The 17,054-nt window shown below is 44.6% G+C and overlaps 1 protein-coding gene across 2 annotated transcripts; it reads left to right on the top strand.

Moving 5' to 3' along the window:
• The first annotated feature begins 12,924 nt into the window (after positions 1–12,924).
• LOC136717908 (cathepsin K-like) lies at positions 12,925–17,054 on the top strand. 2 transcript variants are annotated; one of them, XM_066695481.1, is made up of 8 exons: positions 12,925–12,971; positions 14,618–14,744; positions 15,131–15,253; positions 15,348–15,512; positions 15,632–15,856; positions 16,024–16,189; positions 16,489–16,594; positions 16,849–17,054. In XM_066695481.1, exons 2-8 carry the CDS (start codon positions 14,619–14,621, stop codon positions 16,946–16,948), a joined length of 1,011 nt encoding a protein of 336 aa, XP_066551578.1. In that variant the 5' UTR covers positions 12,925–12,971; position 14,618; the 3' UTR covers positions 16,949–17,054. The 2 variants fall into 2 exon arrangements, with proteins under 2 accessions (XP_066551578.1, XP_066551577.1); XM_066695480.1 differs by having other exon boundaries at positions 14,615–14,744.

Raw genomic sequence — 17,054 nt, 5'->3', positions numbered from 1 at the left:
TGAAAACTGTCACTGTTTCTGCCCTCGGCCCAATTCAAATTACTTTGTAAAAACTGTGTATATTATTTTATTTTGTTGGGGTTAAACGAAGACCTCATTTCAGTAGCCCGGGTTTTTAGGTTTTTGGTTTCGTAATTTTGATCGGTGTTGTGCATGTGCTGAATTACACTCTGCCCCAGCAAAGAAATACGTGTATCTCTTGCTTGTAGTTGCAATCTACCGGTATGTTTGCTGTTTGAGTCTGAAAAAGCTTGTTATCTTTCCAGTCGGAAGCACTGTCCAAGTGGGAGGGGTTTCTGCACACTTCTGTTGGAACCCAATCGAAACGTCACTCTATCAAAGCTGCCATTGATCCCTGTGCCCGTCACTCAAACAGGTCCCTTCCACTTCCTGTTTTGTATAAAAGGTCACGTCTGCGCAAGAACTTCCTCTTTTGCATCTTCGCTTGAACTCGAGAACATGAGCTCTCTTTGTCTTTTGCAATTGAATTGGAAAACGTTGCATTTTTCTGTTGGTTGGCTGCACCTTTAGTGTTGTCCACGCCATTTTCACTACATCTGTCTGTGTCCTGTGTGTTATATTTAGTCAGTTATAAGTAGAACACAAGAACATAAGAAAGACCCATCATGCTCGTTTGGTGTCCATTAATAACTGAGTGATCCTAGGATCATACCCAGTCTATTTTTGAATGTTCCCACATTTTCAGCTTCAACCACATTGCTGGGGAGTTTGATCCAGATTGTGATGCCTCTCTGTGTGAAACAGTGTCTCCTGTTTTCCATCTTGAATGCCTTGAAGCCCAATTTCCATTTCCACTTCAAGCAGTGTCCTCAGAAACCCCGTCACCTACGGGCCTACACTCCTGTGTCTGGATACACAGTGTTCTGTCCAGCAGCTGCATCACAGACCCTCCCCTTCGGCGTCCCCCGATTTAGGACGCTGCATGGTGGTTCAGGTTGCTATGGATGCATTCTCACCACGATCGAGCATGCAATGTCACAGTCACTCCGGCGTGCTGGATGGTGCTCCGTTGGTGGCGGAGCCCTCACAATTTAACCCTTGGTGTGCCCCTGGGGTCAGTCTACCACTGAGTGGTGAGGATGACAGACACCTCCAAACAATGTTGTGAAGCTGTCTGCGACGGACGTGGAGTCCGAGGCAGATGGACGGAGCCCACACGACCCTCCACATCAATGTCCTGGAGTTACAAACAGTGCTCCTCGGACTGTGTGATTTTCTGTCAGTAATACGGGACAGACATGTGCTGGTTCGCATAGACAACACAGCGGTGGTCGTCTATATCAACAGGCAAGGAGGTCTCCGGTCACGCAGACTGTACTGTCTAGCACGCCGTCTGATTCTATTAATCAGAGCTGTTCACTTCCCTGGCCTATCCAACACGGCAGCAGACCTCGTCTCTCTGGGAGGCCCGCCAGTTTCGGAATGGCTCCTCCACCCACTTGTGATCCAACAACTGTGGATCCGATTTGTGTGAGCGGACTTGTTGTCCCAGGTGCAGGGCCTGCTCTGGCACCCCAACCCGGGCCTCCTCCAGCTCTGGGCCCGGCCTGGGTACGGCCTCCTCGCACCCCTTCACTGCCCGCATGGTGCCTTGATGCAGTGTTTGATGCACTTTACCAAGGCCCATTTGAGCCACTGAACTCAGCTGAGCTGAAGCTAGTGTCACTTAAGACTGCGCTTTGGCAAAACGCGTAAGTGAGCTACACGCCCTGTCCGTACACCAATCGTGCGGGCCCTCAAGTGCTATTTGGAACGTGTGTCTGGCCTGTACCCCATTATGTGTATATAAATATGTGTAAACAGCAGCACTGTGGTTCTGTCCTAGCTTGCTAGTAAACTGGAGCATCACTGTCACTGTTCCCAGTTGATGGCACTCGAGTTGTTCTCGCTGCCTCGCTGTGTATATAGTTCCTTGCTCAGCAGGTCTGTGACCCACTCTGGCTGTGTGCCTCGGCGCAAGAGACCGCTGCTGCTGTCCTCAGTGGAGTGCACTCGAGCTATCTGTACTTGTTTGAGTGATGGGCACAGTGGCCAATGGCAGCTTTGAAAGAGTGACATTCGATCGGGCTTCTATGGAAGTGCACAGAAACCCCTCCCTCTTATATGTGATTTGTTACAAAGCAATCTGTACCTAAAAATGGCTGATCTTGATATGTTACAAGATGGGATTGGATTTTTTTTTCAAGACAGGATTGGGCAGAAACATTTAAAATAAAAGTTACAAGATTGGACTGGACAGGAAAAATAAGTACAGGATTGGAAAATATGATTTTTTCATGGGATTGGTTGGGACAGGAGCACGTTTGACAGGACAGGATGGGACGGGACTGGGATATCATGGCTATGCTACTGTCTATTCTGTATACATGCATACAATAAAATAAGCAAAGCATTCTAAAAACAGATAACCGATATTGCTGAAACAAAGTCCTTCTGTCAAGAGTTTAAAGTTCCTATGTTTTTCTTGAAGGATTGTAGCCAAATCAGTGTTTACAATGATTTCTAATCTTGGCACTTCAGGCAGGTGTGCTGCTTGTTCTGGAAATCCTGAAGACCAGTCAAGCAGTATTAAGGCATTCCAACTTGTCCTAGATGTGTGTTTAAAGGGAGGGTTTGTTCCCTGAAGATTTGCTTCAATTAAGCACAGTCCACATTGGGCAGTGTTTTCTTAAAATCATTAATTTGTGTAGCAATCACTTTAATCAAATCATGTTTTTGCAATCTAAAGCCGTTAAGATGCCATTGTAAGTAATGTGTTTATTGTCACTATTAATAGAGGAGTTCTGCATCCCTAATGCAGCAATTCTTTCTCATTTGATGCACTTCATATTATATCTGACCCATAAGAGTTGGTTGCCACTGCATTTAACTGTTTTAGAGAATAATAAATATGAAGATTATTACTCAAAACTGATCAACAGGAAGCTAGTTTTAAGATTTTATTATGAACCCATCTGTGGTTCATCTCAAGAAAACATGCAATACTTAATTAAGGAAGAATCGATTCTGGACGGCCCTGAAACCATCCAGTTTGCAACGATGAGTTGGCTTTAAAGAGGAATTAAGCCCCTAAACGCCCCTACACCCATCCTGTGATTGTAACTAAGTTACGTCAATGCCTTCTTGACTAAAATGTTTGTTTGGGATGAATGTGTGACTTTACTGGGCTATGCCAGTACTGTATAAAAGTCAAACCCTGAACTAGCAAGACACTTACATGAAGAGAAGACGTGAAGTGCACATACTGTGACTACACACAGGTGAGAGACCCATACACTGTTTCACTACATTTTCATTTGAGGAAAAACATTTCTGTTGCAGTGCAAACTAATGCTAACACATTTTTAACTAGACTAGTATGGTTACCTTGTGTTTGGGCAGTGTATGATTGTGGGTACAAATTATATATGCAGGGTCCATTGTAATACCCTGGATAATGCTGTGAGAATTTTTTCAAGCATTTGATAAAGATTGGATCTCATGTTCGAAATTCTCTTAGCGAAGAATCTCAACAGAACCCTGTCTTCCTTAAGTGTGATCAAAATCAGATTTTGTGTCTCACATACCATCAAAGAAAATATGAACCTATAATGTCAAAATAACGGCAAATGAAAAATGTTAGCAAGCTCAAATGGATTCTTCAGATATAGCATTCGTGTATCTCTGGGAGGGGCAAGTGACAGATGCTCCATGCCCACCGACTCCCACACTAATACAGGTCTGTGTCTCTCCGTTCCTCAAGAGCAGGTAGAACATTAAAGCTGTCTATGTCGTGGTCTCCGTGGTTCTCTACATCAATGTGGTCACCTGCCTGGACCCTCAGCTGGATTCTGAGTGGGAGAACTGGAGTATCAAATTCCAGAAACCTAAGACGAGGGTGAGTGAAAGAGGCAGACAGTATGGTGAATTGTCCTTGATAGTGATGAATGTAATTTAGACTGGAATACTGTAACCTTTCACAATCGTATAACTGTGTATCATGAATCACTGGGCCATTGATTAGATTTTCTATTGGAACTGGTGCAGACTTTTCATGTACTTAAGCAGTGCCCTCACTGTAGTATGTAAGTTCTCTTGGCTGCACAAAGTTGTAGGTCTTGGCGTTCCAGTGGTGATCAGATATCATACTGTAACTCTTTAAGGAAGCATTGTTGTCCCAACTGATATGTGAAATGTTTCTGCTTGTCATACTGTATGACAGAAGCTAAATGACATGTTGTTGATTCTGTGTTTATTGGGTAATTGACATGAAAAGCCCAAACATCAAGCTGGCTCATTATTATTATTATTATTATTATTATTATTATTATTATTATTATTATTATTATTATTATTATTATTTCTTGGAAGACGCCCTTATCCAGGGTGACTTACAACATAAGTGCAAAAATACAGAGAAATACAAGGCATCAATCATTACAAATTCAACTTAGCTAAAACATAGCAAGAGTCTTCCTACATCCTGGACGGTGAAAGCTAAGTGCTGTCAAGATGTAGGGTTACAGACTAGGGCTACAGGAAAGGGAGCAAGGAGGAAAACAATCAAGAACACGAGAAGCATAATAAGCTGAAGTGCTATCTAGCAGGGATAGAGGACTAATATTACAAGGGCTGTCGGAAGAGATGCGTCTTGAGTAAGCGCCGGAATGAGGTCAAGGACTCTGCTGTTTTGACTTCGGTGGGCAGGTCGTTCCACCACTTAGGGGTCAGGGATGAGAAGGAGCGGGCTCTGGAGGAAGGAGAGTGGAGAGGAGGCAGAGTTAGCCTTCTGGCACTGGAGGAGCGCAGTGGTCTGGAGGGGATGTATGGAGAGACTAGTGACTGAAGGTAGCTTGGTGCAGTGTGGTCAAGACAGGGGTAGGTGAGGGTCAAAGTCTTGAACTGAATGCGTACCGCTATCGGGAGCCAGTGGAGGGAGCGGAGCAGTGGAGTAGCGTGTGCGAATCGTGGCAGAGAGAATACCAGACGAGCCGCAGAGTTCTGGATGAGCTGGAGTGGGCGGGTAGTGGATGCAGGCAGGCCGGCCAGGAGGGAGTTGCAGTAGTCCAGGCGGGAGAGGACCAGTGACTGGACGAGTAGCTGAGACGAGTAGTCGGTGAGGAAGGGACGGATCCGGCGTATGTTGCTCAGGAAGAATCTGCAGGTGCGCGTCAGCATAGTGATGTGCTGGGAGAAGGAGAGCGCAGGATCGAGGGTGACTCCTAGATTTTTAGCGGAAGAAGAAGGAGAGAGTGTGGTGGATTCCAAGGGGATCGAGATGGGGAGGTCAGCAGAAGGTAAAGAAGAGTGGGGGAAAAAGAGGAGATCTGATTTGGAGAGGTTGAGCTTGAGGTGGTGCGAGTGCATCCAGGCGGAAATGGCAGACAAGCAGGAAGAGATGCGTGAGGGGATGAGAGGGTCAGAAGAGGGAAAAGACAGGAAGATCTGGGCATCATCAGCGTAGAAGTGGTAGGAGAAGCCATGGGAAGCGATGTGTAGAGAGAGAACAGGAACGGGCCCAGGATGGAGCCTTGGGGAACACCTGTGAGGAGAGGTTGGGGGGTGGATGAGGTAGGAGGAGAACCGGGTGAGAGCAGTCCCAGAGATCCCAAGGTCAGTGAGGCAGGAGAGGAGGATGGAGTGATCGACGGTGTCAAATGTTACAGAGAGGTCAAGGAGGATGAGGACTGAGGAGAGGGAGGCTGCCCGAGCGCGGCTGAGGGAGTCAGTGACAGCCAGGAGAGCCGTTTCAGTGGAGTGAGCTGTGCGGAAGCCGGATTGCAGAGGATCAAGGAGTGAGTGTTGGGACAGAAAGTCCGAGAGCTGACGGTGGACCACCTGCTCGAGAGTCTTGGAGAGGAAGGGAAGTAGGGAGACAGGGCGGTAGTTCTGAGGAGAGGTGGCATCAAGGGTTGGTTTATTGAGCAGTGTGATGACAGCAGCTTGTTTAAATGAAGAGGGGAAACAGCCAGAGAGGAGTGAGGAGTTGAGGAGGGAGGAGATGAAGGGGAGAAGATCAGGAGCGGTTCCTTGGAAGAGACGAGAAGAGAGAGGGTCCAGGTTGCATGTTGTGGGTTTGTCACGTAGGAGGAGAGCAGAAACTTCAGCATCTGAGAGAGGTGAGAATGAAGAAAAGGAAGCTAGGTCGGTGGGAGGTTTCGGTGTGATTGGAGATGAGGGTGGAGTATTGAAGAGCCTGCGGATGTCTGCAATCTTGGAGGAGAAGAAGGAGGCGAAATCATCAGCAGTGAGAGATGAGGGAGAAGGAGGGGGAGGGGGGGCAAGGAGGGAGGAGAAGGTGGAGAAGAGTTTGCGAGGGTTGTTGATAGTGGATTCGAAGAGAGATTGGAAGTAAGACTTCTTTACAGAGGTGAGAAAGGACGAGAATGTGGACAGTAGGGAGCGGTAGAGTTCGAGGGGGGCTGGGAGTTTGGTCCTTTTCCACTTCTGTTCGGCGGCACGCAGACTAGTTTGGGTTGCACGGAGAACAGCAGAGAGCCAAGGCTGAGGAGGGGAGGGACGGGCAGGACGAGACATGAGAGGACAGAGAGAGTCAAGGGAGGAGGTGAGGGAGGAGAACAAAGAGGAGGTAGCACAGTTGACAGATAGATTTGAAAAACAATCAATGTAAGGCAAGAGAGTGAGGGCAGTGGAGGTAAGGGTGGAGGGGGAGACAGAGCGGAGATTTCGGCGGAAGGTGACAGAGGGAGTGGGTGGAGAGGAGAGGGAGGGAAGGGAAAGGGAGAAGGAAATAAAGTGGCGGTCCGAGATGTCCATGGGTGTCACGGAGAGTGTCGAAGGGGAACAGCCTCTTGAGAAGATGAGGTTTAGCTGGCGGCCAGCCCTGTGAGTGGGGGGAGATGGGGAGAGAGAGAAGTTAAAGGAGTGAAGGAGAGGAATTAAATCCGGCACAGTGGGAAGGGTTGGAGAGGTGGATGTTGAAGTCTCCCAGGAGGATGGTAGGTGAGGACAGCGAGGGGAGAGAGGAGAGAGGAGAGAAGAAAGTCGAGTTCATCCAGGAAGGAGGTGAGTGGACCAGGTGGATGGTAGAGGACTAGAAGGAAGAGGTGAGAGGGAGAGGTGATTTCCACTGCATGGAATTCAAAGCTGTGGGTCGAGATAGAGGAGAGAGAGGGGGGACAGAGAAGAGGAGAGAAGGGGAGAGCAGGAGCCCTGCATCTCAAACAAAGTGCATTCTTCCCCCTGCTGAACTTGTGTGTCCGTCTGTCTCTCTCACTCGTTTGTGAACCTGACTCAGGTGACCATGTCCAGGGCAAACACGAGAAGCAACAATCAGCTGACGGCTGAAGAGCTTCGTGACGCGGCCAGCAAACTGAACGTCACAAGTATTGATTACAGGACCCTGGGATACATCACTCCAATTGAGGATCAGCTAGGTCCTAACAGGTTGCTTTCCGTCTCCAAATTTTAGCAATGGCTGCCTTAAGGACAATGCGAAGAGTCTTGAAGGACCTTGACTCTTGTCACTCCTCATAATTTGTGTTTTCCTCTCTGTTCCTCCCAGGGCTTGTGTGGGTCCTGCTGGCCCTATAGTGCTGCAGGACCTCTGGAAGTCCAGTGGATGAAGAAGACAAACAAACCGATACCTCTGAGCAAACAGCAGCTGATGGACTGCACTTTGACTGAACTCTGGAAATAGAGGCTGCTCTGGATGATTGCCTTGCATTCCCTATGAATACATTAAAACCAAAGGAGGGATCCAGGCTGCAGCCACTCAGAGTGTCACAGGAGTACTGAGGCTGCCCACAAATGAAGTAATAGACAGATAGTGTTCAGGAATATATATTTCATGAAAGACATTCATAATAAATCCTTAGTGACACAATTTGCATGATTTCATGGTGGCTTCCTTTTAGAAGGACACTGATTCTGTTAAGCATATATATCTCATCCTCTCCTCTCCCTTTCCATTTCCACAACCAGGAACAAGTCTGTGCTGCTGACCAGAGCAAGTCTACCGCCACTGTCACGGACTGGAAGTACACCCCCATTGGTAATGAACAGGCTCTGGAAGACGCTTTGGTCACCATTGGGCCTGTCATTGATGCCACAACCCCCAATTTACAGTTCTACCTCAAAGGTGAGCTGCCTTTTCAGTCTCGATCTTTGCACGAATGGATGAATGGATGGAGGGGGGGGTCGGGGGGGCCGGAAGGCAGAGTGTGGTTAATACTTTGGCATTTCTGAGATGTTTTTTCCCCAAGATTCATGCTCTTGTGTATCCCAGTATCAGGGCCATCTGTGGAAAGAATGAAGAGAGTGAGCTCTCTGATTCATGAGCTTTAATTAGCCGACACCTTAAACTCCAAGTGTACCATTTGGAAACAGAGTCACGCCATGGTCTTGGTTGGATTTGGTACTGCAGGTACTGACAAGTACCTGCACCATCAAGGACAGGTGAGCTGTCATTTACTTTAACTTGATAGTTTTTTCTTTACGACATTGGGTGTGTAGAGATGTTTAGTAGAAAGACACTTATGCATTATTCTTACCCATCCAAAGACATCATCAAGCTACTTTTTAGGATTCTTCTAAATTCCAACAAAGGTCTGTGTTTCCAGGTGCCTTCTAATTTCAGTTGCCACTTCACTTCCCTTGGCTTGCCCTTTGGTCCCAGTTTTGTTCATTAGCTAGAAATAGTTGTTTGTTTTGTTAAAGGGACAGAAACATTGCTCTGCTCTTTTCCAGCTGGGGCCTGTACTGGGGAGAGAATGGCTACCTTCGTCTGGCCAAGGACAAAGCTACCCACTGTGGCATTGGCCAGTATGGAGTCGTCCCATTCGTGTGACCACATCCTGCGTCGTGGAGGATAACGGGGGCTTGCCTTCCTTCTCCTTCTCCTTACTTCAATGTCCGGCAGTGTATTATTCCAATTAATAAATAATCACATTGCACTGAAGAAAGTCCAGGTGTCTTCTGTATCATTTCCTAAACTGGGCCCTGTCAATCCTATATTTGCAAAACTACTCTTTTAATTTCTGTGGTCTTTCAGTGGATATAACTGGAGGGTTTGTGCCAACCTGTCCTGTGAGCAGTGGTCTAATTATGATCCTAACACCAGGGGAATAACAAAATATCAACATCTTATTTAACAACAAAAATCTAAATAAGGAACATAACCTTCCAACAAGGAAAACAAATCATGCTCCACTCGCTATGGGATGTTTTACTACCTCTCACCAACACATATGCCGCTAACTGAGGTCTTATATAACCTGGCCTCAATAAGACCCTCCCTCTAACTAACCATTCAGCTTTATTTTTGCTGATAACTGGGTAGGAAATAACAACCATAATAACCAAAAAAACTACAACACTATAATGAATAACAGAATGTAATAATTCGTAATAATTGAATATGAATGACAACCTTCATTACCGCATAACCACAAAACGTATTGAGTGAACAATAAATACATTTTAAATTCTGTGCAAAGGAATTCCACAATGCTGATGTCTTACTGAAAACTATCACTGTTTACGCCCCCCTGCCCAATTCAAATTACTGTGAAAACGCTGAAAAAGCTTATTCTATCCATCTATCTTTCTAGTAATTTTACATCTTCACTGCATACTTCTCCAGTTTGCCACCGGAGGTCATCATCCCCCAGATTCTAACCCTGTCTCACACATTCCTTAGTCTCTGGTGCCTGCTGCTCTGGAACAGATTCAAGGAGCCAGATACTTTACCAAATTGGACCTCTGCAGTGGATATAATTTAAAAGAATCAGAGAGGGTGATGAATGGAAGATGGAATTCATTACCAACAGTGGACATTACAAATACCTGGTCATGCCCTTTGGTTTAATCAATGCTCCCTCTGTTTTTCAGGCTTTCGTCAAAGATGTACTGAGAAGTTTTCTACATTGTTTTGTCATTGTGTACACTGACGATATCTTGATTTATTCCCAAACTCCTTTCTGAACACATCGCTCAGGTCCGCCAGGTTCTAAAATGTAGAATGAGTGGAATGTCAATGCCAAAAAATGTGCATTTCACTGCCAGTGCTGACAGTGTCCACAAGGACCAGGATAAAAAGGGAGTCGTAGTTGATTGATCGTCAAAGAATTGCAGAGATTCCAGGGCTTTTCAAATTTATCTGAGACTTATTCGAGACTTCAGTTCTGTGGCTTCTCCCTTGACCTCTGTACTCAAAGGCGCACACTGAACTGGACAGATGCCTTTGCCCTGCTCAAAGCACTCTTCACCAGCACACCCAGATCCCTCTGTCTCCTTTGTGATGGAAGTAGATACCTCAGAAACAGGAGTAGGGGCAGTGTTGTCGCAACATCACGGCTCTCCGCCGAAACTACACCCCTGCACTTTCTTCTCCAGAAAACTTTCACCTGCAGAGAAGAATTACGATGTTGGCAACTGGGAACTCCTTTTCATTTAACTTGCCTTTGAGAAGTAGAGGCATTGGATGGAGGGTTCCCATCATCCCTTTCTTGTCCTCACTGACCACTGTAACCTGGAGTAGATTAGTTCTGATTAAACTCCCGTCAGGCACGCTTGGGCTTTGTTTTTTACACGCTTCTTATTCATGCTCACCTATCGTCCTGGCTCCAAACATATCAAAGCAGACGCTCATTCTCAACAATTCAATACGCAGTCCATCATTGGCTCCACAGACCCCATACTACCACCGTCCTGCTTCGTGTCTCCTGTTCGCTGGGAAATAACTGACCATATACAACAGGCCTTCACTATGGAACCAGCAACTTGTCCTGCCTCCCGTCAATATGTTCCCTCTTCAGTACGTCCACAACTTCTTCACTGGCTCCATTCCTTCACTACTACAGGTCATCCCGGTGTCACATGCTTTCTCTTGTTCAACAAGTGTTGGTGGCCCTCCTTCCAGCAGGATGTTACTCATTTTGCTGTTGCATGGTCCTCCTGTGCCCAAGCCAAGACCCCTCACAAACTCCCAGCAGGCTTTCTGGAACCTTTTCCCATTTTACACAGACCATGGTCCCATATCTCTATCTATTTCCTCACTGATCTCCAACAGCTTGACCACCATCCTCAGACTGGTTTTCCAAAGCCTATAGACTCATTCCCCTTAAGGGACTCCCCACTGCTCTTACCACCAATGAATGTCTATTTTCTTAGGTCTTCTGGTTTTATGGGTTGACCAAGGTCCTCAGTTCACCTCGCAGGTTTGGTCTGCTTTCTTCTGCTTGTTTAATATAAACATCAGTCTCTTCTGAAGTCCAATGGACAAATGGAGAGACTGGACCAAGAGATCAGATGTTTCCTTTGTACATACTGCAGTCTGCACCAGACCGAATGGAGCCAGTTCCTCCCATGGGCGAGTATGCACAGAACTTCCTTATCACCTCTTCCACAGGTGATAGGTGCAGTGTGAAGAATAACTGGGGCTTTGACTTCCCCTTCCTTTAATGTCCATTAATGTATTATTATAATTAATACATAATCACATTCCACTGAAGAACATCAAGGTGTCTTCTGTGTGATTTCCTAAACTGGGTCCCATGAATCCTTTATTGGCAAACCCACTCTTCTTGTTTCTGTGTCTGTCTTTCAGTGGACATCACTGACTGACAGCAGTAGACCTCCAAGTGCATTTTGCATAAGAATGAACACATTAATAATTTGTTTGACCATAATAACACAGTGGTGAAGAGTTATTCCACATTATAAATAATTTTGGACATCTTGGAGGATTTTTACCCACCTGCCCAATGAGCAGTGGTGTAGTCATGATCCTAACAGGAGACCCCAAGTCAATACATACAACATTCAAGTCCACACTTTGGAGTCTTATTGTGGAGGATCCTAATTAATGGGGCTTGATAATGCTGCATTAGAAAACCAGCACTGAATGGTCATGCAGTAGGCCTGTACTTCCATTCTAACAAATGAAACATAACCTTCTGTTTAAGAAGTAATACAACAAGGTTTGCACCATATTGGCTTCTTCAATACTGATATTAATTTCCTGGACAATTTTCTCAAGTCATTTCTCCTTACACTGCCGACTAAAGCAAATAAATGTTTTTCAGTATTTCATCTAAGAAAATGTGTAAAAGAAAATGCTGTAATTATTGGGTAGCTTTGGTAGATTTGAAATCACGTAAGCAATTTTCAATTTCTGAATAAGAATTTCACAGATGTGGTTTTATGTAAATCTCTCTCCAGTATGTGGGTTTCTATAATAAAATCACATTGTGTTAGAAAATATACAGTATTTTGCATGTAATAGGTTACCTCCTCTTTTCCTGCTTCACTGAAACTTGGGTGGCTCCACATCTCTTCCAAGTGCTTCAGAGAACAGAGGCCAGTGCAGTTACAGCTGAGCTTATACTATGATCAGCGATAAGGACTTATATGTAGTATGGGAGTGAATGGGATGATACGCTTTGGTGTCTGATTTGACTTTTTTTGTTTTTTATCTTTAAACCCCTATTGTTTAATACAATTATAGCATTCTTATTTTGGAAATTAATAGTTAAATTAATGGTTTAATTAAGTGATTAAGAGCTCGGTTGGAACAGAAACCAGCAGGGTAGGCGTTTCTCCCGGAACAAGGTAGTGAACCACTGCTCTAAATGCTTGATTGATTGATTGATTGATTGATTATATATATTGTTTTACATTTCACCAATGCCAAGTTCGCCAGCTGAGGTTGCTTCAATTAGACCCTCCCCTGGGCTAAACCATTTATTAAGCCAATGGCTCTATAAATATACATATTCTACATGCCCACAATAAATACAATATGAATCATATTATTTAATTATAAAAATAAATAAATATGTTTACGTAGCCACTAATCATAATCACACAAGACAACATTTATTTGAAATACATTATATTCCCCCATAGAAAAAGTGAGCACGTCTCCGCTAAAACGGTATATTAACTCCCTTCACCCTTCACTTTCTTTGAAACAGACGTGTTACATACTGAAGTGGCCGCCCTGTTGTGTGAGTATTAGAAGGCTACTCCATAATACCCTTTTAGTTGAACATTTTAAATCTTTACCGTCAAATGGATAGTATAAAGGCAATGTTTTTTTCCCGCAAGATAACGCATGCACTTTCGTTGCGTGCATCTGCCAGAATATAGATATAACGTTAGTTATACACAAAATTCGTGTAATTATTTTGTGGACTTTTTATTTCATCAACTGAGCCATTGCTTATCACGGTCTTGCACGGTTTGTTGCTAGTTAAACCTAACCCCTTGCAAGCATATAAAAACCTCTGCCACCACATTAAAATTGTTCTGTATGAGAGGGACGTGAGGATGGAGGCTGGAGAACCGGACCATGGATTGTGATGAGTAGCTGTCAATCATGTATGCAGCCAATCGCTTTGAAGGATTCCCCCCCCCCCAATTTATTTCTTGGCAGACGTTTGAAAGGAATCCCCTTTCGTTTATCAACACTTATTGTAATTGATATAAGCTTATGTGGAGGTTATAATGCTGACTCTGAATTTGTGAAAGTTTTACTAAGTTATGGATCCAGTATTCCTATACTATATCAATGTATTAGTCCTTAAAACGTTCTGCCAAGTCCGCTACATATACTATAGGCTGACTGTATATTGCATACTAACACACGGACGTGAGCAATACAAGCGGACACAACCACTGATCTGCGGCTTTAATCTCCGGCAGAGAAATAATGGACAATCTTTAAGTATCCCAGAAATGTCCATGTTAATCTGGATCACGGTGCAAGTCGTAAACGTATGTAATTTTTGTAAACGGGGTTTCTCAAGAGTCAATTGCCAATATGTGCCGGTTTCTAATTTTTAAAATCTGGTCACCCTATCAATTGGAAACCTTGCATTCACTTCGTAGAAACTTTTAAAGCTAAATGGAATGCTAATAGTTGCCCTGTTAACACAATGTTGCCACAAGTAGTCGTCGGTCTAAGTTAGCTGTATTTAAGAACACGTTTGTGGACACTGTAGATGGCCTCCACTGGCATAAACTGAATAATAAAATATAAAAAGCAGCAAGATCACGTGAAATATTACAGTGGGTAATTGTTTTGGACTCCTTTAGGTGGGGTGTTTGTGAAATGTATTGAAATTGAATTGAGTAATTGTACACTTTAGTTTTAGATTCATATAGGTATACTTGCATTACTTTGCTTATCTATAGTGCATGGGCAATGAGCAATAATCTGAAATGGGGGCAGATGCTGCTAATTGATGTACATTTTAATCATTCATTTGTTTTTACCTAGGCGAGTATAATTACCGTTGAGTTTTAAACGGTGTAGGATTGTAGGTACAACTAATCGATGCAGGGTGGGCTGTAATACCCTGGATAGTGCTATGAGAACTTGAGCATTTGATTTTAAAAAGCTGGATCTGTATTCATCTTTTGTTTGAAATTCTGAAGAGTGAGAACTTGACAGAACCCTGTTTTGCTTAAGTGTGAGCAAAATCAGTGTCTTGCATGCCACCCATAAATACTCATCTATACAGTCAAAATAACCCCAAGTTTAGAATCCTAGCAGTATGGAATGGATTCTTCTGAGATGGCATTCATGCGTCACAGATGCTCCATACAGACTGCCTCCCATGTTATACAGGTCTGTCTTTCTTTATAGCAGGATGAACATGCAAACTGTCTGGATCTTGCCCTCTGTGGCTCTCTACATGAATGTGGTCACCTGCCTGGAGCCTTGGCTGGACTCTGAATGGAAAAACTGGAGTATAAAATTCCAGAAACATATGAGGGTGAGAGGCATACAGTGTGGAAAATTGTCCTTGATTGTGATGAGTGCGGAGACACTGGAATAGTGTTGACCTTAACTGATATTTCAACTGTGTCCTGAAAATGTCTTTAGATTTTCTGTTGCTTGTTTAGTCTGTGGGTAAAAGCATCAAGTTGGCTCTCCATTGATTCAGTGTAAAATAAAGCACTCCATAACTCGCCTTAAATTTAATTCAAATTGTGTACAGTGCCATTCCTGTACTTCTAACTCATGCTTTGATGTCTGTTGCCACTGGCTGTGGAGATGGAGATGCTAGCAGGTGTCTCTACAGCAAGTAGGGGGAGCTGAAGCAGGATTTTGGGAATGTATTCCCTAGGAGTTCCTTCTGAAGAGGTTGCTGTGTTTCAGGTTGGGGATGTGAAGAGAAGAGAAATCTGGGAAGCAAACTACAGAGCCATTGATGAGCACAATCAGAGATTCCAAGAGGGCAAGGAGACGTACATAATGGGCATGAACCAATTTGGAGACCTGGTGAACATCTTCCTCCTTGATCTCTTGCATCTCAAAGTGAGTTTTGCTTCCTGATGAGCTTGTGTATCTGACTCTCTTCTCTCCTGTCCCTCAGACCCCAGAAGAGTTTGTGAACTTGACGCACGTGACCATGTCCAGTGTAAAAATAACGGACAACAATCAGTTGACGGCTGAAGAGCTCCGTGATGCGGCCAAAAAGCTGAATGTCACAAGTATTGATTACAGAACCCTGGGCTACATCACTCCTCTAGAGGATCAGGTAAGTTCTACATGACTCCTTTCCTTCTGTGAACCTTGGCAATGGCTGGCTTAAGGACAAGGAGAAGGCCCTTGCCTTCTGCCACCCTCACTGCATGAGTTGCCCTCTTTCCTTCCCAGGGCTTGTGTGGGTGCTGTTGGGCCTACAGTGCTGCAGGACCTCTGGAAGCCCAGTGGATGAAGAAGACTGGCAAATTGATACCTCTGAGCAAACAGCAGCTGGTGGACTGCACCTTGAACTCTGGAAATCGAGGCTGCTCTGGAGGATTACCTTGCATTGCGTATGAATACATTAAAGCCAATGGCGGGATCCAGGCTGCTGCCACCTACCCATACGCAATGAAGGTGAGCGAGCTGAGTGTTGCAAGGAGTATTGTGGCTGCTCAGAAATCTGTCATGACTTTAAGAAGGATGTGAAAACAAAATGAATGATATAATTTGCATAAGTTATGACTCCTTTTAGAAAGATGCAGATTCTTTAACGAAGCCTCCTCTTCCCTTTCCACAAATAGGAAAAAGTCTGTGCTGCTAACCAGAGCAAGTTTGTCACTACAGTCAAGGACTGGAAGTACCTCCCCTTCGGTGATGAACAGGCCCTGGAAGATGCTTTGGTAACAATTGGGCCAGTCGCAATCACCATGGACTCCACAACCATCAAATTCCAGTTCTACCTCAAAGGTGAGCTGCCTGTTCAGTCTAGATCTCTGCACAAATGAAGGGAGTTTAATCTGGGAGGAGGTGTGGTTAATACTTTGCCATTTTTGGGGAGGTATTCAGAGTAGTTTGATCCCTATATTCAGGCTTTTGTGTATCCCAGTATTGAGGGCCATCTCGGTGAAGATGGACCTGCATGCAGTTTCCGTTTTGAGTTAATGTTGTGAGCAAACCAAAACTCGTGAATCGGAGCACTCGCTCTTCAATCTGTACCTAAACTCCTCCTCTCCAGCACTGCAGCTCTCTCCATGAATCTCTTGCAGGAGTCTTCTATGACCCCAAGTGTACAATCTGGAAACAGAATCATGCCATGGTCTTGGTTGGATTTGGTACTGTAGGTACTGAAAATTACTGGACCATCAAGAACAGGTGAGCTGTCATTTAACTTGAACTGTAGGAAGACCCTTGAGACTTCGCGCATCATTCTTAATGATCCAAAGACTTTCAGCTTCTTCTCTAGGAACGGAGTCATGGTCTTTCCAGGTGCCTTCAAATTTCTCCACTCTTTGACTTGTCCTCTGGTCCCAGTTTGTTGAGCTAGAAATACTTTCATGGTAAAGGGGCATGAAAAGCAAAATCGACATTGTAATTTCTTGGCTAGACTTTTTTCCCCTCTTCTCCAGCTGGGGCCCCTACTGGGGAGAAAACGGTTATCTTCGTCTGACCAAGGACAAAGGCAATCACTGTGGCATTGGGCAGTATGGAGTCGTCCCATTTGTGTGACTACATTATGCAGTGTGGAAGAACCTGGGTGGTGTGGGAGGCCTTGACTTCCTATTCCTTTAATGTCCATCAATGTATACTAATAAATCCTGTATAATTTCCTAAA

This window comes from Amia ocellicauda, chromosome 22 (assembly GCF_036373705.1).
Source record: "Amia ocellicauda isolate fAmiCal2 chromosome 22, fAmiCal2.hap1, whole genome shotgun sequence".
NCBI lineage: Eukaryota > Metazoa > Chordata > Actinopteri > Amiiformes > Amiidae > Amia > Amia ocellicauda.
Note: the sequence above shows the minus strand (reverse complement) of the source record. Positions and strands in the feature narration are given on the sequence as shown.

Coding starts and splice junctions, on each gene's coding strand:
- LOC136717908 (XM_066695481.1), top strand. CDS start 14,619: ATGAACATGCAAACTGTCTGGATCTTGCCCTCTGTGGCTCTCTACATG. Junction 15,857..16,023: donor CCTACCCATACGCAATGAAG/GTGAGCGAGCTG, acceptor TTCCACAAATAG/GAAAAAGTCTGTGCTGCTAA. Junction 16,595..16,848: donor TACTGGACCATCAAGAACAG/GTGAGCTGTCAT, acceptor CCTCTTCTCCAG/CTGGGGCCCCTACTGGGGAG.